The sequence below is a fragment of the Sorex araneus genome, chromosome 5 (genome assembly GCF_027595985.1).
Source record: "Sorex araneus isolate mSorAra2 chromosome 5, mSorAra2.pri, whole genome shotgun sequence".
NCBI classification, from domain to species: domain Eukaryota; kingdom Metazoa; phylum Chordata; class Mammalia; order Eulipotyphla; family Soricidae; genus Sorex; species Sorex araneus.
In genome coordinates, this window is record NC_073306.1 from 23,346,360 (window position 1) to 23,366,369 (window position 20,010).

A 20,010-nucleotide genomic window follows, 5' to 3' on the forward strand; every position below is an offset into this window, starting at 1 on the left:
CTGGTGGTGGGATTAGTGTTGGAATGTTGAATAACCTGTAACTTAGGCACTATAAACAACTTTGTAAACCACAGTGTTTAAGTAAAGTGGAAAAAAAATTTTTGAATTTGGATTTTAAAAACATGTGCCTAGAAAACAAACTAGAAGTATCATAAGTGAACTAGTTTCATGAGACAAATATTCTTCTAAGTCAGGAATTCTGTATTGGGGCTGGAGTAACAGTACAGCAAGCAAGGCACGCCTTGCATCTGGCAGACCTGGCTCCATCCTTAGCCCTACATACGATCTCCCAAGCCTGCTAGGAGTGATCCCGAAGCGCAAATCAAGAATAATCTCTGAGTACTACTGGCTGTGGCCCAAAAAGAAAAAAAAAAAAGAAAAAAGGAGAAAAAAGAAGTAGAATCACTTCACTTTAGAGCAGAAAAGATGTATCAAGTCAGGAAACAAGTGAAAGAGCAGAATATTAATAAACACTCTCCTAAAAATGTACTGGCTAGTACATTTAATGATCCAGATACATCAACAAATTTTCATATCAAAGCAAAATAAACCTCCTTCTGACTAGATAGTAACTTATTTTACCAAGGTTCAAAAAAAAGTTGGGTTTGTTTTTGTGCCACACCCAGTGATGATCAGGGTTTTCTCCTGGCTCTGCACTCAGGGATGACTCCTGGAGGCTCATGGGGGAATCATATAGAGTGCTGGGGATCAAATCCAGGTTGGGCATGTGCAAGGCAAGTGCCCTGTTTGCTGTACTATCTCTCTGGTCTCCAAAAAATATTGTTAAGAGTTAAACTGTTTTGTTTTGTTTCAGGGTTTACTCCTGGATCTACACTCAGGGATCACTCCTGGCAGAGCCTGGGGGACCATATGGGGTACCAGGGTCATCAAAAAAATTTTTAGCACTTCTCTATTTATAATATATATACTTCAAATAAAAAATTAACATGCTGATTCAATCAGGTTGACAATCCCAGAACAGAACCTAAGCAATTCTGAGTATAATGTGTAAGAAAATACGGCAGTGAACTATACTTATTACAATTCAGAATTACTTATCCTAATGAATGAAATGACATTATAATAGAAAAATACAAAATCTACCCTGAAACAATAAGCAACAGCAGCAACAGTTTTCAGAGCATTCAGTAAGTTGCTTTGTGGTGTTGCTATTGGAGGATAATTTTCACTCTGACTCGACTTCCCCAGGCCTGAAGGCAATATTTTGCATATATAACAATGTCTGCTTAAATATGTCAGTCTCCATACCTCCTTTTACACCAGTGGAGATGAGAATGGGAGGAAGGCCATCTTCTGGAATAAGGTTCATTGCACTTCCAACAGGACTTCCAACTTGGGTTACACTTCCAGAGAATAAAGAGATATCCGTCTAGGAAAAATTAAAGTGAGGATTAGAGAGAGTTTAGGACTCTGGCAAAATCCAGCCAAGAAAAAAAAAATGGAAGGGGGGCTGCTGTGCCAGGCTGAGTCTCATCTGAGGCATTTCAGAGTGGGGTAGGTGAGCCCCGGCAGCTGAAAACCTCCATAATTCAATTGCTGCCATGCTCAGGGCTGGACTCCACTGGCTTGGAAAGAGCCTCATCCAGAAATAAATCTGTTGAAAAACTCAGGTATGAGGGTTTTGTGACCAAAATCTCCAGGATCTCAGAGTCAGGAATGGGCTACCTCCCCGCATCCCCGTGTTCTTCCAGGAGCCTGGCAGTCATACCTCTGGCGTCATGTAAGCTCATTAACTGGCCATGATCTGGAGACTCATAAATAAATCTCAAAAGAGATCAACACGCTGCAGAGATGCTTCTGGACCCCAAAGTCACAATCCAGTTAAAAATTTAACTCCTGCTCTATCACCCCAAAATTTTATTCAACATTTTAGAATTCCCAGAGCAACAGCCCAAACTCTACACCACTGATATACCAGGAGTAGCACACCACATTGGATGTGATATAAAGGGAGGGCTGGAGTGATAGCACAGCGGGTGGCGTTTGCCTACATGTGGCCGATCCAGGTTCAATTCCCAGCATCCCATATGGTCCCCTGAGCACCGCCAGGAGTAAGTCCTGAGTGCAAAGCCAGGAGTAATACCTGTGCATCGCAGGGTGTGACCCAAAAAGGAAAAAAAAAAGGAAACCAATCTTGATTAAGAAAATATTAACACACAGGCTTAACCTGTAACAGCATGTTGGTAATCTCTTATACAAGGGCTTAATGGCTCCAGGATGAAATACACAATCTTCACACACTTTCTTCTAAGGAATCTTTTTGGATCGTTTTTAGCGAATTATTCATAACCAGCAATACAAAAGTAATTTAGAGCCTGCTACTGGGGCAGGCTTGGGTGGTGGTTGGAAAAATTGGAAATAATTGTGGTGGGAAGGTATAATGGTAGTGGGATTGGTGTTGGAATATTGAATGTAAGAAATCATCATGAACAACTGTAAGAACAAAAGCAACTACATAAATTTCTTTCAGTTTGGGAATATTAACTAAATATGTCACATCACATTTGCAGGCATCTCTTTTATTTATTATTTTTCCTGAACTACTTTATTCTTTTGCTACTACAACTAATGGCATAAATATTCAATATATCATAAATGTTTTTAAAATTAAATAACTCTGTAATGTTAAACAGAAAAAAAAGAGGGGGACGGGGAGCAATTATATAGTGGGTACGGTTCTTGCTTTGCACAGTTGATCTGGGTTCAATTCCTCGAGTTCTCCAGGGGTAGCTCTGAGCACCATCAGGTGTGACCAAAAAAAATCAAACAAAGAATAAAAGTGCATAAGTGAAAATCTGGAATTCATGCCTTTTGAAGGACAGCACAAGATACTCATTAATCTGAGGTTTCCCAAAGAATCAGACTTTTGTTATTTTTCACTAGAGCAGTGAAAAAAATATAGTTTTTGTTTAGCATCATCAAATCACAATAATTAGAGCTATTGTAGCCTGGATTAAAGCTTTATTAACCAATGTTTCTTTTGACATAAAAAGAAAAGCTGTTTATTTCTTTTGTTCTTGGGGCCACCTGACTGTGCTCTGGGATCACTCCTGACAGGGCTCTGGGAAACATGGGGTGCTGGGGACTGAACCCAGGTCAGGATGGCTGTGGAAAGGCAAGCATCCCATCCTTTGTACTGTCTTTCCAGATCCAAGGAAAATTCTTTTTTTCCTTTTTTTTTGTTTTAGGACTACATCTTCCAATGCTCACAGTTTATTCCTAACTCTGTATTCAGGAATAACTCCTAGAGGTGCTCAGGGTACAAAAGAGGATGCCAGGGATCAAACTCAGGTCTTGCTTTGTGTAAAGCAAGCATCTTACTTGCTGTACTCTCTCCAACCCCACAAGGAAAGTTTTCAAATTTTTTAAAAACTGCAGTGGCAACAAAACAAAATGTTAATATAATATTATCATATAATTTCTGAAACTTGAATGAGACTACTTAAACAGCTTCTCTTTTTGTTTTAGTTTTCGGGGGACACGATGGGAGGGGCACACCCAGAGATGCTCAAGGTTTACTACTGGCTCTACGCTCATGGTGGGCTTGGGGGACCATATTGGGTGCGAGGGATTGAACCTAGATTAGCTGTGTAAGGCAAACACCCTACCTGCTATACTATCATTCTGGTCCCCTCTTTTTCTCTCTATCACTTTTCCTTTTTTGCTACATTTGGAAGGTGGTCCAGGCTTACTCCTGACTCAGTACTCAAGGATCACTTCTGGTGGGGCTGGGTCCATATGGGATCCATACAATTGAATCCAGATTGGCTGTGTGCAAAGCAGTATCTTATCCACTGTACTGTCTCTCCGGGAAAAAAAAATTGATCCAAACTTTGATCCTTTTATTAAAAATTAAAAGATGACCATGTCCTTAACTGGAATGGACAGCATTAATTTTGACTATCAAATTCAAGGGGTCAGTCAGCAGTAGAAAGGGACCCACAAAAGATCCTACGTGAGGCCAAAGAGATAATGAAGCAGTAACCGATTGTGTGCTTGCCTTTCACACAGTTGAACCTGGTTCAATCTCTACACATTACATATGGCTCCCTGAGCACTGCCAGGAGTGATCCCTGAGCACAGGATCAGGAGCAGGCTCTCCCACCCCTGAAAAAAGGATCCTGAGCTAAGATAGGTCCTACATGGTTCTGTTATCTCAAAAAGAGAGCAGATGGTTTTTGTCCCTGATGAAAACTGGGCCTCAAGGTAAAAGAGTCCCAAACTCTGACGAGGATATTGTGGAAACAAGGAAGAAGGTAGAGCACTGGATGAGCAAATCTCTATAGGTAAATGATGAGTCTTCCACCCATTAAGTCAGTGGTTTTCAACTTATGTCTAAGCTTTGAGGTCCTTTTAAATACCCTGGAAATGAAAATACAACAGAAACAAAAGTTGAAATGCTCAAGTGGAAGAGAAAGAATTCCTCAGTCACCCTGAGTGCTTGGCGCACCCACTCTCAATGCTCAATGCGTGGGTGACCAGTGACCCCGGGAAACAAGGTTTGAAAGTCAGTATATTAAGGATTCCCCAAGCTCCCCAGAGAACAACTTTGTAAGAATCTTTCTCTTGAGAAGGCACCCAACTCGAGAGCAACAAAAACAACTGATTTTACATTTACTTCATCCCTACACACACAGACACACATACACAGACACACACACACACACACACACTCGTAAACACACACATACACTCCAAAATCTACAGGTCCCACAGAAAGGTCACTCACCTTAGAAAAGGGCAAAACAAAAAAAAGCACAAGCAGAGGAAAGCAGGTACTCACTGTTAGCTATAGCTTCATTTTCTTACCTCTGCAGGTAGAGGGCTGGTAGTTACTGGCTTGACTGGGTCATGTGACACAGCCAAGGTGCCTGCAGAGGAAGTTCCATTTGTTGTTAATTTGGCTGCATCAGCAACTTCTCCATTAGGCAAGATCCCATCAGCAAACCAAACTCGCCTTTGCTCTCTGGGCTGAGCCACTTGAAGAGCCAGAAAAATAAGAGAGGCATAAATGTGACATTTGTAGGGTTTCTGACACCAATGAGATGGTCACCAATTCCAGTTGTACAAAACAATCACCATTTTGCAACTTATAATCACAAATATCAGAAGTTAACTGTACATAAAGGTCATCAAAAATTAAAATACACATTTAAATAAATTGTTCACTTCTATAACTAAAAAGCAAAACTTTAAAACACTTATCTAAAATATTAAGAGGTCCAGGTATTTTTTATGTACAAGGCCCACAGTTTAATTCTTTTAAAGACTTTTAAATACACTTATAATAATGTCGTATATTCTATTTCATTTCACATTCAGTGAAAACTAAGGAAGGCATTTAAAAGCCTAAGAAATAAATAGGTTTAAAAAAATCCAGAAAGAGACATCCATATTTCCTAAAAGTATGAAGTTTCTGCAGAAATTCAGTATTTGAAAAAGTAATAGAGTATTTTAAAAGGTGGAGGATACCCTCAAGAATGCTGAAGATTTTTAATTAGTACAGAAAGAGTTAGCAGAAACATGTAAGACTTGGGAAGCAAACAGACCAGATCTTTGGCTAACGTGTACCTGAAGAAGAAAAAGACTGATCTGGCAGTGTACGTAGTTAGCATTCTAAAAGGACAAGGGGAAATCTGAGTCTGATGAAATGGTCTCTTTAAATCAATTTTCAAAATCCACTTCTCAAAATCCTTCAAACACCCAAAACAAAGAGAAATTAGAGAACAAAAAGAACAAATGAAGAGAGTAAAGACTTTAAGAGAATAAAGACTAAACGCATAAAAATACAAGGACTATGATTAAGGGATGGTCTGAATACAGGGAGAGAGGGGAAAAGATACTGTCAAAAGAAGTCTTTGATCTTCAAAAGGAGAGGAGAATTACTTAGCAAGGGGAAGGGACTATTACTAGACAGAAAGACAAAACTAATGAAGGAAGCCTGATTTTAATTATCAAGGGAGACTTCTTAACAAGATCATCTTAAGAAATATAATTGTTATTTTTACTACTCATAACACTCTGAACTTACAAAAGTACCTTTCATCTGACAATATCATAACTGTAAAGGTATAATAAACTGAAAATAACTTGAGCCTATAATTTTCTACCTATCATAGGATATAATCTGAATAACAGTTATTAATTTTATAAAGGTCTATGTACCTAACACAATACTTCATATTTTTTCCTATTTTTTAATGGACCGATTAAAATGAAAAAAAAAAGGGGGGCATGTATATTTCAAAAGGCAGTATTAGAAGGAACTGGTGAGAGGGAGGAACTCTCACTTTCATCACTTACTAATCCCCTACAAGTACATTAAGTTAAGCATGATGCTCAGGTTTTTCGAGCTGACTTCAATTCTACATTTGTTTTCAAGTTTAGACAGCATAAATACTCCAATCTTAAGATAGAAAGGGGATCAGCATATTTTTAGAAGTGCCTCCAAAATATCAGGCAACACAGTATGAGTCTTAACTTGCCCAGAAATAGTCCTGATACATTTCTCACCTTGTTCTTCCACTTTCATACCCACCCAAAAGGACTTATCTGCAGTGTTTTAAAAGACTTGTGCTGTAAAATCACATCAGCACCTTTTCAGAAGAATTTGGTGAAGAGAAAGAGAATAGCACATGATCCCCTACCTTCTGCTCCAGGGTGCTTTAAAACTCCCACAGGTACCATCACAGTGGGAGGTGGAGAGCTCAGGGCTCCTGAGGCCTGAGCTTGCTGCAAGGGAGGGATAGTAGAACAGTATTCAGCAGGATTGTTAGGGTTAGGGCTCTGGCTTGAGGCACTCATCATGTTCTCCCAGGCTTGAGCTAAAGCAAATACAGACACAATCAATGTGAATGGATTGCAGAATATGGACATCAGACCTCCACAATACTGGGTCAGTCATGTAACTCCTTCTCACTAAAACTCACTGTATATATCCCAGAAAGGTAGTATTAAGGAAATAGGAGTTTTCATTTTTATTTATTTTCATTTTGGAGGTCACACTCAGAGGTGCTCAGGAATCATTCCTGGAGGAGCTTGGGGGGACCAAATGGGGTGTTGGGGATTGAATCCGGGTCAGTTGCAAGCAAGGCAAGGGCCGTACCAGCTGTACTATCTCTCCAGCCCTGGAAATAGATTGTTTTATTCAGTATATGACACCAGCTCATTATGTACACTATTTGGAAGCAGCAAGTAAGAATTACTTGATATTCTGATGCAGACTGACAGCAAATCAGTCTGTTAATGACTAGGTGTCTGACTCTTTAAAGGCCTCTTTAAAGGAGACACTTGTTCCCTCTGGAGGGGGAAAAGGATCAAAATTATTAGGATTTTCAAATGAGATCACATTTAAACACTGGAAGGGGAAAATATTCAATGCCTTTGGAAACTTTAATTCAAAAAATCAAAATCAGAGACTAAGCACAACTATTGTATGCTATTTATGTTTCATTTCTAGACTCTTGGATTCTTTTTACTTGAGGTTAAATCTCATTTGAAAAATCTTGAAGCCTGAAGCTCATGAGAACACATCTCAACATTTTTGTGCATTCTGTTTTTATGTAATCGTAACCCTGTGTAAAAATATTCAGCAAAAACAACCACTTCACATTTTTTGTGTGTCTCAAAAGCACAGGACCCATTTGAACATGAAAATGTGCCAATATTACAGAGGTGCCTTCAACTAAAATGAATGATTACAAATATGTCAAGATTCTATATACGCGATCATGTTACTAAGTAAACATTGACATATCAACTGTTCTCTTTAAATAAGATGATAATTGCTACAGAAATGAAAGGCACCAAATTTTATCTTCTAGGTTCAGGTAATATCACATATCCAGCAATGGAAACCATCCATTTCTGAGACTTTTTTCTTTAAAGCCATTCAGCATCTAAGAATGACCTACATAAGATTTTGAATATTCATTGCTTCCACACTGCAAGACAAGGCTTATAACAGTAGCTATTGTTCTTTGAAAGCACTGCAGGAAGAGGAGAGGAAGAGAAAGGAGAAAAGGAAAAAGGAAAGGGAACACTGAAAAGCATCAAATTAAATATTCAGTAAAAGACTGGGCTAAGCCATGCAAGAGGGAAGACACTGGAAAACCAGGAAAAGTATAAATGATTTGCGGACCCCCTCTTATGGGCATCCCTGACTAAATAAAAAGTATTCTACATGAATCCTCTGCCAGCTCCTTTGTCTTTAGCTATGCCAAGTTTAAAAAAAAAAAAGCTATCAGGTTGGAAGAGCTCATCAAATAAAAGAGGTATTGGGTGCTTAATTAAGCAGCATGCTCTTATCTGTGGAACTATGTCTGAAAATGAAGCAGGAATAAAAACCACCAATTAAGCAACTGAGTGAAATAACCAACATCTAAAAAGGGACCCTTAAAAGTAAAGAGAGTGACTCATTTTTTATCAAAATGACGAGAATTCAGAAAGGGGAGGGAACTGAGTGGATCACAGGAGATTAGAACAGACCAGATTAATTGACATGCAATAGGTTAATAAGCTAGCGACAGGAAGACATCACCAGGAGCAACACAGACAGACAGAGCAGGAGGGGCCGGGGGCAGGGAGTCCCTGCCTCATCGAGGCACATGACCCCGGCACAGGCAGCAGTGCTGTCCAAGTTCAACATCTGACATATATTAGCAATTGTGCTGGCAACTGTACAAAGATGCACTCAAAGAGAAAATACCACACCTGATCGATTTGACTGTATAAGAAGACATTTTTTTTAAAACTAAAAATATTCTTGGATTCATTTTCAGTCCTCTAAAAGATGGATACTGCACTGAATAAACTATACTAACCGCCAGTCACTTTCCCACATAATCATTATCGTTATAACTGTTCAAAATCATTATCTCTACAACAGAAGGTAAGTAGTATAAAGGAGGTAACTGATAAAAATACAATTTTCTATTTGTTCCTATACTAAAATATTGTTTTTGAAAGATAAAAACAGTTAATAAGAACACATTTCCAGTTTTTAATGTTTTTCTTAAAAAAAAGTTTTCTTGGGCTGAAGCAATAGCACAGCGGGTAGGGCGTTTGCCTTGCATGCGGCCAAACTGGGTTTGATTCCCAGCATCCCATATGGTCCCCTGAGCACCACCAGGGATAATTCCTGAGTGCAGAGCCAGAAGTGACCCCCATGCATCACCGGGTGTGACCCAAAAAGAAAAAAAAAAAGTTTTCTAAAAGAAAACGTCAGCCTGATTTTAATATTATTATCTAAAGGGTTAGTAGCTACCACCCTATCCACCCTGGTTATCGCACAGGAACTTTAAGCATCACGTAGCACCAGATTTGCACAAGAACTTCCTTTGTCCTACAAAACTTACCTGAGTTCAGCATTCATTCTATTAGGTGCAAGTACCCAAATGCCAACATATTTTCAAAACATGAATATATAGCTCAGAGGCTGGAGAGGTAGTACAGCAGGTAAGGCACTTGCCCTGCATGCAACTGACCCAGGTTCAATCCCCAGAACCCTGTATGGTCCCTTGAGCCACACCAGGAGTGATTCCTGAGTGCAGAACCAGGAGAAACCCCAGAACATTGCCAGGTGTGGCCCAACAACAAATCCAAAAAAAAAGAAAAAGAAAGAAAGAAAAAGAGAAAACATATAGCTCAGTTTTTCTCTGAAAGTTATGACATCTGAGAAGATGAACAACTTATAGAAAAAAGGCGGGGGGAAGCAATCTTTTCACAAAAATTCTTTTTGTTCTTGATAATTATGACCTGGCCCTGTTGTAATACTTACCATTCATCAGCACTGAATGGCAGATGACACATACTCTAGCTTCCTTTCTGTCCATGTATAATAGTTTACATTTCAGGCTACAGCAGGATGCACAAAAAACCTGCAGGAAAAATAACTTATTTAGGACGGCCGTACCAAAGACATGAACCAATAATGACCGACACTGACTGGCAGTGGTACGTTACCAAAAGCTTCAAAGGGAAATGCAGCTGATGAGTTAAGCATAATGACAACGCCCAATGACAAGTCTGTCGACAGTAAAGACAGTGAAGGAGGCTGGAGGTTAGGGGCAAAATAACACAACAAAACCCAGGAAATATAGGAGGGGTGGGGTGAAATCTGAGCTGCCCTTAGGCAGAAGATCTATTCGTAATATTGCACCACACGGACGTTTAAAGGTAGCTATGTGTATGTGTAAGCACTGCGACCACAAATGTAGGAGCATCACTGCTAGTGTGAACCCTGGTAGCATACGTGTGAGCACCACAAGGACCCCTACCGAACACTGCAAAACAAAACTGCATGAGCAACATAACTGGGTAAGACCCATGTGTGTGCATGCACCAGTGCCAAAAGGGCTGAGTGTGACAGCACCACAAGCCAAAGTGTGAGACCCTCACCATGCAGGAATGACACCTGACATCAGAGCCAGCGCAGTAACAAAGGCAAGAGAAGAGGGGTGGGGGCAGAGAGAACGACAAGATCCTTATTCGTCTGGGAATTAAGCAATAAATGGCTCATGTACCAAAGAACAGATGATAAGAAAAAATAAAAAATAATATTAAAAACAGAGTGGGCACTGTGGGTTTTAACTTCTGCGTTTTTCTGTTCATATGTGTGGGATCAAAATATCAGCTGTTGGAGCTGGTTTGCTGCAAAATCAAGGAAAGGTAAAGATAAAGAACTAAATTAGTAAAAAAATAATATGCACCGCCCATCCAAAGGAAATTAGAGCAAGCCACCAAAACTGGCCACATGAGTTGCCAGCACCATTTCTACCTCCCAGGGCTGGATTCACATGGTTTTCATTCTCCCCTTACACAGATAACAAGACTCTCTTGAGCTCCCTTTAAAAACTTATTTTTCCTGACAATTCATTAGTCACTTGTAACAAAGATTTTACACAGGAAAAAAAACTGTCCCCAGGAGGGTAAATTAAATTAATCTGGCTTTTTTGACCATGCAGTATACTGTATCTTATAAGAATAAACCGACATATGAGGCCATATTTTAGACAAAATTAAAGGTATAATTAATGTATCTAGCTACTATGATTACCAATTAGTTTCCAGAGGATTTACACTGTTGAAAAACCTAGTCTGAATGATTAAATGACTTGCACAAGTTCATGCTAAACTGTATGAATATGAGATAGTTAACACATGCTGTTTCACTTAAACTCAAAATTTCTATGGAGACACCTATTTATAATTAAAGGTGAAATAAACATAAGTAAGACTGCTCATTTGTGCATAAGTTAGATAAATCTTGTCTGTTCTGAAGCTGGAGAAAATAGTCCAAGGGTTAAGCCACTTGTCTTGCATCTTCAAAACTGGCTTCGGCGCCAGCACAACACACGGTCCCTCAAGCATTGTCAGGGATGACGACTCAGCACAGAACCAGAAATAGCTCCTGAGCACTACTAGATGTGGCCCACCTCCCGCCCAAAAAAACATTCTCTGTTCAGAATCAATATGTAATACTCCTGGGCTGGAGCGATAGCACAGCGGGTAGGGCGTTTGCCTTGCACGCGGCCAACCCGGGTTCGAATCCCAGCATCCCATATGGTCCCCTGAGCACCGCCAGGGGTAATTCCTGAGTGAAGAGCCAGGAGTAACCCCTGTGCATCGCCAGGTGTGACCCAAAAACCAAAAAAAAAAAAAAAATATGTAATACTCCTGCCACATACCAAACATTTTGTCTGAGGACAACTTTTCCTTCTTGGTTGACCAGGACTAGGAATCCAGCCAATCACCAAATCCTGTGGTTCTCTCTTCTCCCCTGCTCGTATCCAACACTGATGCTACTGCCTTTATTATGCCAGGCACAACCACCACAACACAGTTTCCCAAAGTGGCGAATAGGGTGGTGGGGTGGGGGCGAGGGCGAGTGGAGGGGCGGAAGTGGGGAGATGGAGCGATTATAACTCAGAGTACAGTTGGGGGTGGGTGCTTTCAGGTCACTACCTAGGTCACTACCTCACAGAGAGTAGACCTCCACGATGGTGCTGAGGGATTTTTTTTTTTTTCCTGGAAAAGGGATGATAGTTCAGAAACCTCTGTTCTAAAAAGGGTTTCTTAAACTTTTCCATTTGTGACCCCTTTTTGCCTGAGAAATTGTTAAGTAATCCCAGGTATGAAGCTAAATAAAACAGGTAGGCATATCAAACTCTTACTGAAATTAAATCATAAAGAAATGCATTTTAAAATTCCACAGTTTAAGATGCTAGGGTACACAAGTTGGTCATTATTATCAATTATCTATCCTACTAAGTGACAGATATGTCTTTTTAATTCTCCCATGCAATTATGGAAAGTAGAGAACTTTCTGAAAAGTAAAGATAAACATGTTAGAAACCAGAGAGACAGTAAAGGACTTAAGGCACTATCCTTACGTGTAGCCAATTCCTGTTCGAATCACTGGCACCACATATGATCCCCTAAGCATCATTAATGTTCACGCCTGAGCACAGAGCAGGAATAGCCCCTGAGCACTTCTGGGGATGTACTCAAACCCAAACATATATACATATGCATGGGCATATGTTTAACATAATCACATTAGTCTTAAAAATCCTTTAATAGCTTTTCTATTCAAGAGATAAAACCAAGAAGTCACCATTCACTCTACAAATATGACTCCCTTTCATGTTCTGGTAGTCAGGCTATCTACCCAATTAGGTGTGGTAGAGAATAAAACAGACATGTCCCTTATACACTTGTGGAATTTGCAGTCTATGAAGCCTACAATCTAAAATCAAATAATTATATAAGTAAATGTGAAATTACTAGTTTCAAAAGAAGTTACGTGGTAAATAAGATCATGTAATCTAGGCTTGACCTAGAGTGGTAGGGTTGGTAAAGGTATTATTTAGGAAATGATAGAGATCAAATGATAGAGATCAAATAAGGTGCATATAATGGCTACAAGAAGAGCAATGATAATAAGAAGGAATAATGTGTGGATCCCATTAGGGAAAAAATTGAGCCTCTATCAAGGAACTATAAAAGCTACAGTGCCTAGAAAGCCTGAGACTTATGTACGGAGTAAGAAGAGGTCAAAGTCAAGTTTCTATTGACTATACTGTTGGGGTTTTTTGGTGGTGAGGGCGCACACCCAGCAATGTTTAGGGCTTAATTCTAGCTCTGCACGCAGGATTACTCCTGGTGAGCTCAGGGGACCACATAGGAATCAAACCAGGGTCGGCCATGTGCAAAGCAAGTATACCCACTGTACTACCTCTCATTTTGGTCTTAATCGAGCAATTAAAAATCATATAAATGTTTTCATGAAAGAGAAAGACATTGTTTGATCTCCATAGCTATAGTCTAGAGATAAAAATAGATGGTGGCAAAATGGACCACCCCAGTGGTCCAACATGTAATTAATTAACAAAGTACACATTAACAGAATGAATGGGGGGGAAGCATCATACAAGTTTTAATACCTTTTCATAATAAGCACACACAAATATAGCACTAATAAGGAAACAACAACACAATAAAAGGCATAGATGAAAAACCCAAACAATTAACATACTTTATGGTGAAAGGCTCTATAAGATCAAGAACAAGGCAAGGATGCTCACTTTCATCATTTTCTATTCAACTACTGGAAGTACTAGCCAGAGTAATTTACCAAGAAAAATAAATAAGACATCCAAATTGAAAAACTAAAATCATCCCTGGGTACAGATAATGTCATCTTTTATATAGAAAACCCTAAAGAGTCTATTATACATACACACTAGCTTAGACCTGATAAATGAATTCAGCAAAGTTGTACAAGTCACCAACACGAGTTGCATTTCTATATGCAACTAATAATGAACAATCTGAAAATGAAGTTAAAAAGGCAATTCTAATTACATCAAAAAAAGAACAAAATTGACTGGATAAAAGATAATAAAGGACTAAGTCATAATATTTAAAGAGCTTCATCATGGGAAAAATATAAAGAGCTTCAATAAGTTATTAGGGGTTAGGAGACAGAACAGTTAGGGCACCTGTGTCTGATTCCTGGCACTGCACAGTCCTCAAAGCATGGTCAGGTGTAGGTCCAGAGGCAACTGAGCATCACCAGTTGTGATGATGGATGCCTCAGTACCATCAAGGGATGAACCAGACAGCCCTGGCACCCTGGGGCCCAAGCAGCAAACATCCTTGGGTCTTTGCACTGAATGCCCAGTCTGGTTGGTCAAGAATCACCAGTGGGTGGAGGCCCTGATCTCCCAAGTACTGCTTGAGAGGCCTTTCCACTTTTTGCTAACAAAAATGCAAATGTGTCCAAGGAAAAATAAGCAAACAACTGCCCGAAGTAAATTTCCTGAAAAAAATTTTAAGTGGCCAATAAAGAGGTACTAAATATCACCCCTGACAGAATAGTATATAAGGAGCCAGAGAGATAGGACAGTGGGTAGGGCTCTTTCCTTATACACAGCTGACCTGGGTTTGATCTCTGGCACCCCATGTGGTCCTCCAAGCTCTATCAGGAGTAATCCCTGAGTGCAGAGCCAAGAGTAAGCCATGGGCACAGGTGGGTGTGGCCAAAACATAAAACAAGAATTTAAGAATAAGATATTCTTTTTCTTAAGAGTTTTTCCAGTGCGAGGATCAAACCCACCTCAAATTTTTTAAAACTTGTGTCATGCAATGATGGTGGGGATTAAGAGAAGATAGAAACTTCCTCTCATATCTACTTGGTGGTAGTATACATCGGTAGGCCAATTTATCACTATCACTGTCACTGTCATCCGTTGCTCATCGATTGGCTCGAGCGGGCACCAGTAACGTCTCCATTGTGAGACTTGCTGTTGCTGTTTTTGGCATACTGAATATGCCACAGGTAGCTTGCCAGGCTCTGCCATGCAGGCAGGATACTCTCGGTAGTTTGCTGGGCTCTCCGAGAGGGATGGAGGAATCAAACCCAGGTTGGCAGCGTGTAGGGCAAATGCCCTACCCGCTCTGCTATCGCTGGATGTGACCCAAAAAGAAAAAAAAGAAAAAACAACAAAGTTCAGTTATTAGAATGGGATTCAGTTACTAGGATGCAGGTTTGAGGGGGGATCTGTGCCCATGAAGTGAATTCCACGTGCACAGTAAGAAAGCATCCACCCTCCCCACAGCCCTCAAATGGTCCAACCTGTCACCATCTTCACCTCAGACTTCCAAACTCAGGAACACAGTGAATTTCTGTTGTTTAATTCGCCTAGTAGGTATTATTTTTTTAGAGCAATCCTAGCAAACTGCAATATACAGACAGAACTGGACTTTGGGAAAATAACCTAAATGAGAATGGCTACTTTACCTGCCACACACAAACACAAAAAAAACAGGTAACCTTTTTATGTGGGAGGGGCTGGGCTGGGGGTGCACCGGGTCTTCAGACATATTTGGGTGGGGTTTTTGCTGGGGGACTACATCTGGTGGTAGTCAGGCCTGGCTCCGTGGCTCAGCTCAGAGATCATTCTTATAACGGTAATGCCCTGGGAGAGAGGGAAAAGGAGGCATTTCTGAGCCATACGGTCACCTGAACCCCGCCAGGAGCGATCCCTGGTGCAGAATCAACACGAAGCCCTGAGCACTGCCAATAACCAAACTGAAACAAACCAACAAAAACCACTGCCTCCTTATTAGCAAAACCACTGCACAAACAAATCTTTGAACAGAAAATTAACAATAATGTGTACTTGACTGGAAGGGCTGTGCCATACATATCCAAATTCATAAATTTTAAGAACAACAAACTGGCTTCAAGTAGCTTAAAACTTTTTGTCTCTGCTTGGGTCATACCCAGTGGTGCTCAGAGGCTACTCCCTGGCCAGTGCTCAGGGAGCCATGCAATGCAGGGAGTGGAGGAATGTATCAAACATGGGGCGGGAGCACATGCCATCTTCCACCTCAAGCTGGTTATAATGAACAATGTGTCAAGTTTTATTGGTCAGCTGTTTGTGAGTGATGTTGAACATATTTAACATCTGACAGGATGTATCTGACATGCCAAATTACGAGAATAAGGAGGAGGATTTATAACAGCTATGCTATTCAATGATCTGGCTCAGTAGCACTGTAGCACTGTCATCCCGTTGTTCATCGATTTGCTAGAGTGGGCACTAGTAACGTCTCCATTGTGAGATTTGTTACTGTTTTTGGCCTATCGAATACGCCACAGGTAGCTTGCCAGGCTCTGCCTGTAGTGTGGGCAGGACACTCTCAGTAGCTTGCCAGGCTCTCCAAGAGGGACAGAGGAATTGAACCCGGGTTGACTGTGTGCAAGGCAAATGCCCTACCCGATGTGCTATTGCTCCAGTCCATCTGGCTAAGTATGGGTTAAAATGTTCCATATGTGGGACAGGAAACAGCCGAAGTGCAGAGCATATAACAGGCATTTGTGAGGCCTTGAGTATAGTTCCTAAGACCAGAGTCTCCCCTCAGGTGGCCCTGGTGGCTCCTGGTACTGTAAGGTCTCAGCCAGCCCAGAGATAAGAAAAGCCTCCAGCTACCTCCCCCCCCCTCCACCCACCTCCACAAAGCACCACTGGAAATGGATTGTTAAAGAAAAAAAAAAAAGTAAAAGAATAAAATATTCCATAGGTGTGTTTACACGTAAATTTCTTCATTGTGGTACTTCTGGAATCCAACTTTGACATTCACTAGATAAATGAACTTATGGGAATAACTTAAACTCCCTGAGCCTATTTTTCTCACATGTAAAACTGAGATAGTGGGACTTTTGAGGATGAAAGGAGCTAGTATTGTCGAACATTATGCATAACAGGTGCTGAGTGTGTGGCGGTGCCCTCATTTCCCTTTCCTTTCAAAATTTCTCGCTCATGGCTTTCCACATAACAAACCTTACTGCCAAATTCCTGAGCAAGCTTTAGACTCAAGTATCAGTTTGTGCCTATTTATACCCCCTAACAGTGTGAACAACACTTATTGCTTTGCAATTCTTGAAAATTCAAATCATCGAGTGCTCACTTCTTTCTTTCCAAATTAAAAAGTGGGGGGAAATGATGTTCCAGGTCTTCTAAAAGCCCTGTGACAAAAATAACTGCCATGCAAGAACAAAAAAAAATACGAGAGAAATGAGCTCATGAAGAACCAACATCCTGCTGGTCACAAAAATCAATTAAAGCAACAATTGCAATCATTGCTATTTTTTATTTTAATAGTAGGTTCCCCAGGGGGTGCTTGGGGAAACTGAAGGTCACTCCTGGTTGACGGTCACCCGGGCACTTTGGTGACTGTTCAGGAACGTGATGCTGCTGCCCAGAACGAGAACACTAAGGGGCCAGGCTATGCCCACAGATGGCGGGGTGGGGTTGGGAGGCAAACGATACAGAAACTGAACCTGGAGACTCCCACATGCCAAGCACATGCTCCACCATCCTGAACTATCTTCCAGCCCCCAACTTATAAATATTTTTTTTACTTTTCTTTGTGTGTGTCACACCCGGCGATGCTCAGAGGTTACTCCTGGCTCTGCGCTCAGGAATCAATCCTGGCGGTGCTGGGGGGACCATATGGGATGTAGGGAATCAACCCGGGTCGGCTGCGTGCAAGGCAAACACCCTACCCGCTATGCTATCGCTCCAGCCCCCTCCCTCCATAAATATTCTTCAGTGCAGAAGAATACTTTATCTTCAATTATTAAAAAGCACCAAAAATCCATATACTAAGATATAAAAGAGTTCAATCAGGTCCCAACCATGTCTCTACCCACCTGTTCCAAGGTTAGAGTTGTGAATTGAAAACAACAGCAATTATGAGCGCTATTCTAAGAGTACATCACAGGAAGAGTTAGGAAGGATTTTCAGATAGATGTGACAAAACAAAGGACAACACCCAATATCAGAACTGAAGAAAACATTTATCTTATCATTTCCTTGAGCATATTATGGAATTTTCTCTCCATCCTGTTACTGCCTTATAAACAATACTTCTATCAATTAAAGTTTTGTGTATATGTTTAAGTGTGTCAATTTAGAGAGTGGAAGCAATTAAAAAACATCTCTACTTTTGCAGTTACATTTTGAATTCTTCATTATTAAAGAAATACAACGGAGTTTTACTTAGAGCGATTTGCTTAAAGAAACTAGAGGGGCAAGGAGAGAGGGTGGCGCGGGAGAACACGGGCTCCTGGACAGGGGCGCCCGTGACAGAGGCGAGAGGACACAGCTCTCACAGAGGCGGGCCAGGCTCCCGGGCTGAGAACACACATGGATACTTCCTGTTAAAAGCTTTTTATTATAGAAATTTTCAGCAATATAAAACAACAGCGGGTCAAGTATATTAGAGAATGTCCACCGAAAAGAAATACACAGTAGCTGACATTTGTGGGGCTGGACAAAGAGTAGGGCACTAGCCTTGCACTCAGCCGTCCTGGGTTCAATTCCTGGCACCATATATGGCTCCCTAAGCCTCGTAGGAGCGACCCCTGAGTGCAGAGCCAAGAGTAAGGCAGATGTGGCCAACAAACAACCCAAAAAACCCTAGTAGACATTCTTTAGCATATGCTGGGTGAAACAAACATCAAACAAAAATCACCCCCATTCTTTCTCCATTTAATCACTTAAAAATAAATCAGATGTCTTCCTAAAATATTTCAAGACACATCTCTAAGATATCAACTATCTTTAATATTAACACACCATCACTGTCACTCCGTTGCTCATTGATTTGCTCGAGCAGGCACCAATAACATCTCCTTTGTGAGACTTGTTATTGTTTTTGGCATATTGAATACACCATGGATAGCTTGCCAGGCTCTGCCGTGCGGGCGAGATACTCTCTGTAGCTTGCCGGGCTCTCTGAGAGGGGTGGAGGAATTTAACCCGGGTCAGCTGCGTGCAAGATGAACGCCCTACCCACTGCACTATCGCTCCAGCCCAACACACCATCAAAAACAACAATTTCTAAAAAAATAAAAAATAAATAAGAATTTTAAAATTTTAAAGAAAAAATAAAAGAAACATTAAATAAAAAAGGAAAAAACAAAACAAAACAAAAAAACCCCAACAATTTCTAAGTATCAAATGCCCAAACAGTGTTAATATTTTTAGTACTCATATATGTACATTGTTTATGTATAACATATATGTGTAACATATATTTATGTATAACATATAACGTATAACATATATATGTATAACATATATAGTATAGTATAGTATATATGGATGTGTATGCTATTTTTTAAGCTGACATCAGAGACAGTTTTGAGGTTTATAGCAAAAGTGAGCAGACCTTTCATTTACTATCTGCTTCACAACCTCCTAACCCCCACCAAGGAGATACATTTGTTACAAAGGAGATACATTTGTTACAAAAGAACAGAGAGAACAACCTTCAAAAAGAGGATACCAACAACAAAACTCACAGCCATAGAATAGGAAACCACCTATTCACAAAACTAAAAGGAATCCAGTGGAATTGCTAAAGTACATTAAACATACTGCTTATGTTTCAATAGAAGACAAGCCTTGGATACATGAAATAAGATAAAACAGCATCTGTTCTACAATGAAAAGCATAAAGATCAGTGTTACCTAGAGTGGGCAACGCTGCCTCCAGGGGCAATCATGGTCTCAGAAACAGTGGGGTGGGGTGGTGGTCATTTTGTTTATTCACTTATAGAAGATTCCCAAGTAGGCACTGAGTGATTTTGTTTGTTTTGTTTTGTTTTTTGTTTGTTTGGTTTTGGGGGGGGGGGGTTGGGTCACACCCAGCGATGCACAGGGATTACTCCTGGCTCATACACCCAGGAATTACTCCTGGCGGTGCTCGGGGGACCATATGGGATGCTGGGAATCGAACCCAGGTCGGCCACGTGCAAGGCAAACACCCTACCCGCTGTGCTACTGCTCCAGCCTATTTTGTTTTGTTTTTAAGTCACACCTGGCGATGCACAGGGGTCACTCCTGGCTCTGCACTGAGGAATTAACCCTGCGGTGCTCAGGGGATCATACGGGATGCTGGGAATCAACCCTG

At 40.7% G+C, this 20,010-nt stretch overlaps 1 protein-coding gene across 3 annotated transcripts in view; it reads right to left on the bottom strand.

Moving 5' to 3' along the window:
* The window catches only part of ZFYVE9 (zinc finger FYVE-type containing 9), a 140,060-nt gene that overhangs the window by 57,332 nt on the left and 62,718 nt on the right, over positions 1–20,010 (bottom strand). For 2 of the 3 annotated variants that reach the window (XM_055140617.1, XM_055140618.1), the window contains exons 5-8: positions 9,800–9,899; positions 6,669–6,845; positions 4,831–5,000; positions 1,270–1,390 (exon numbers count right to left, since the gene is read on the bottom strand). In XM_055140617.1, the coding sequence (XP_054996592.1) occupies positions 1,270–1,390; positions 4,831–5,000; positions 6,669–6,845; positions 9,800–9,899 (568 nt within the window). The remainder of the gene's footprint in view (positions 1–1,269; positions 1,391–4,830; positions 5,001–6,668; positions 6,846–9,799; positions 9,900–20,010) is intronic. The other variant, XM_055140619.1, reaches the window with a different exon arrangement.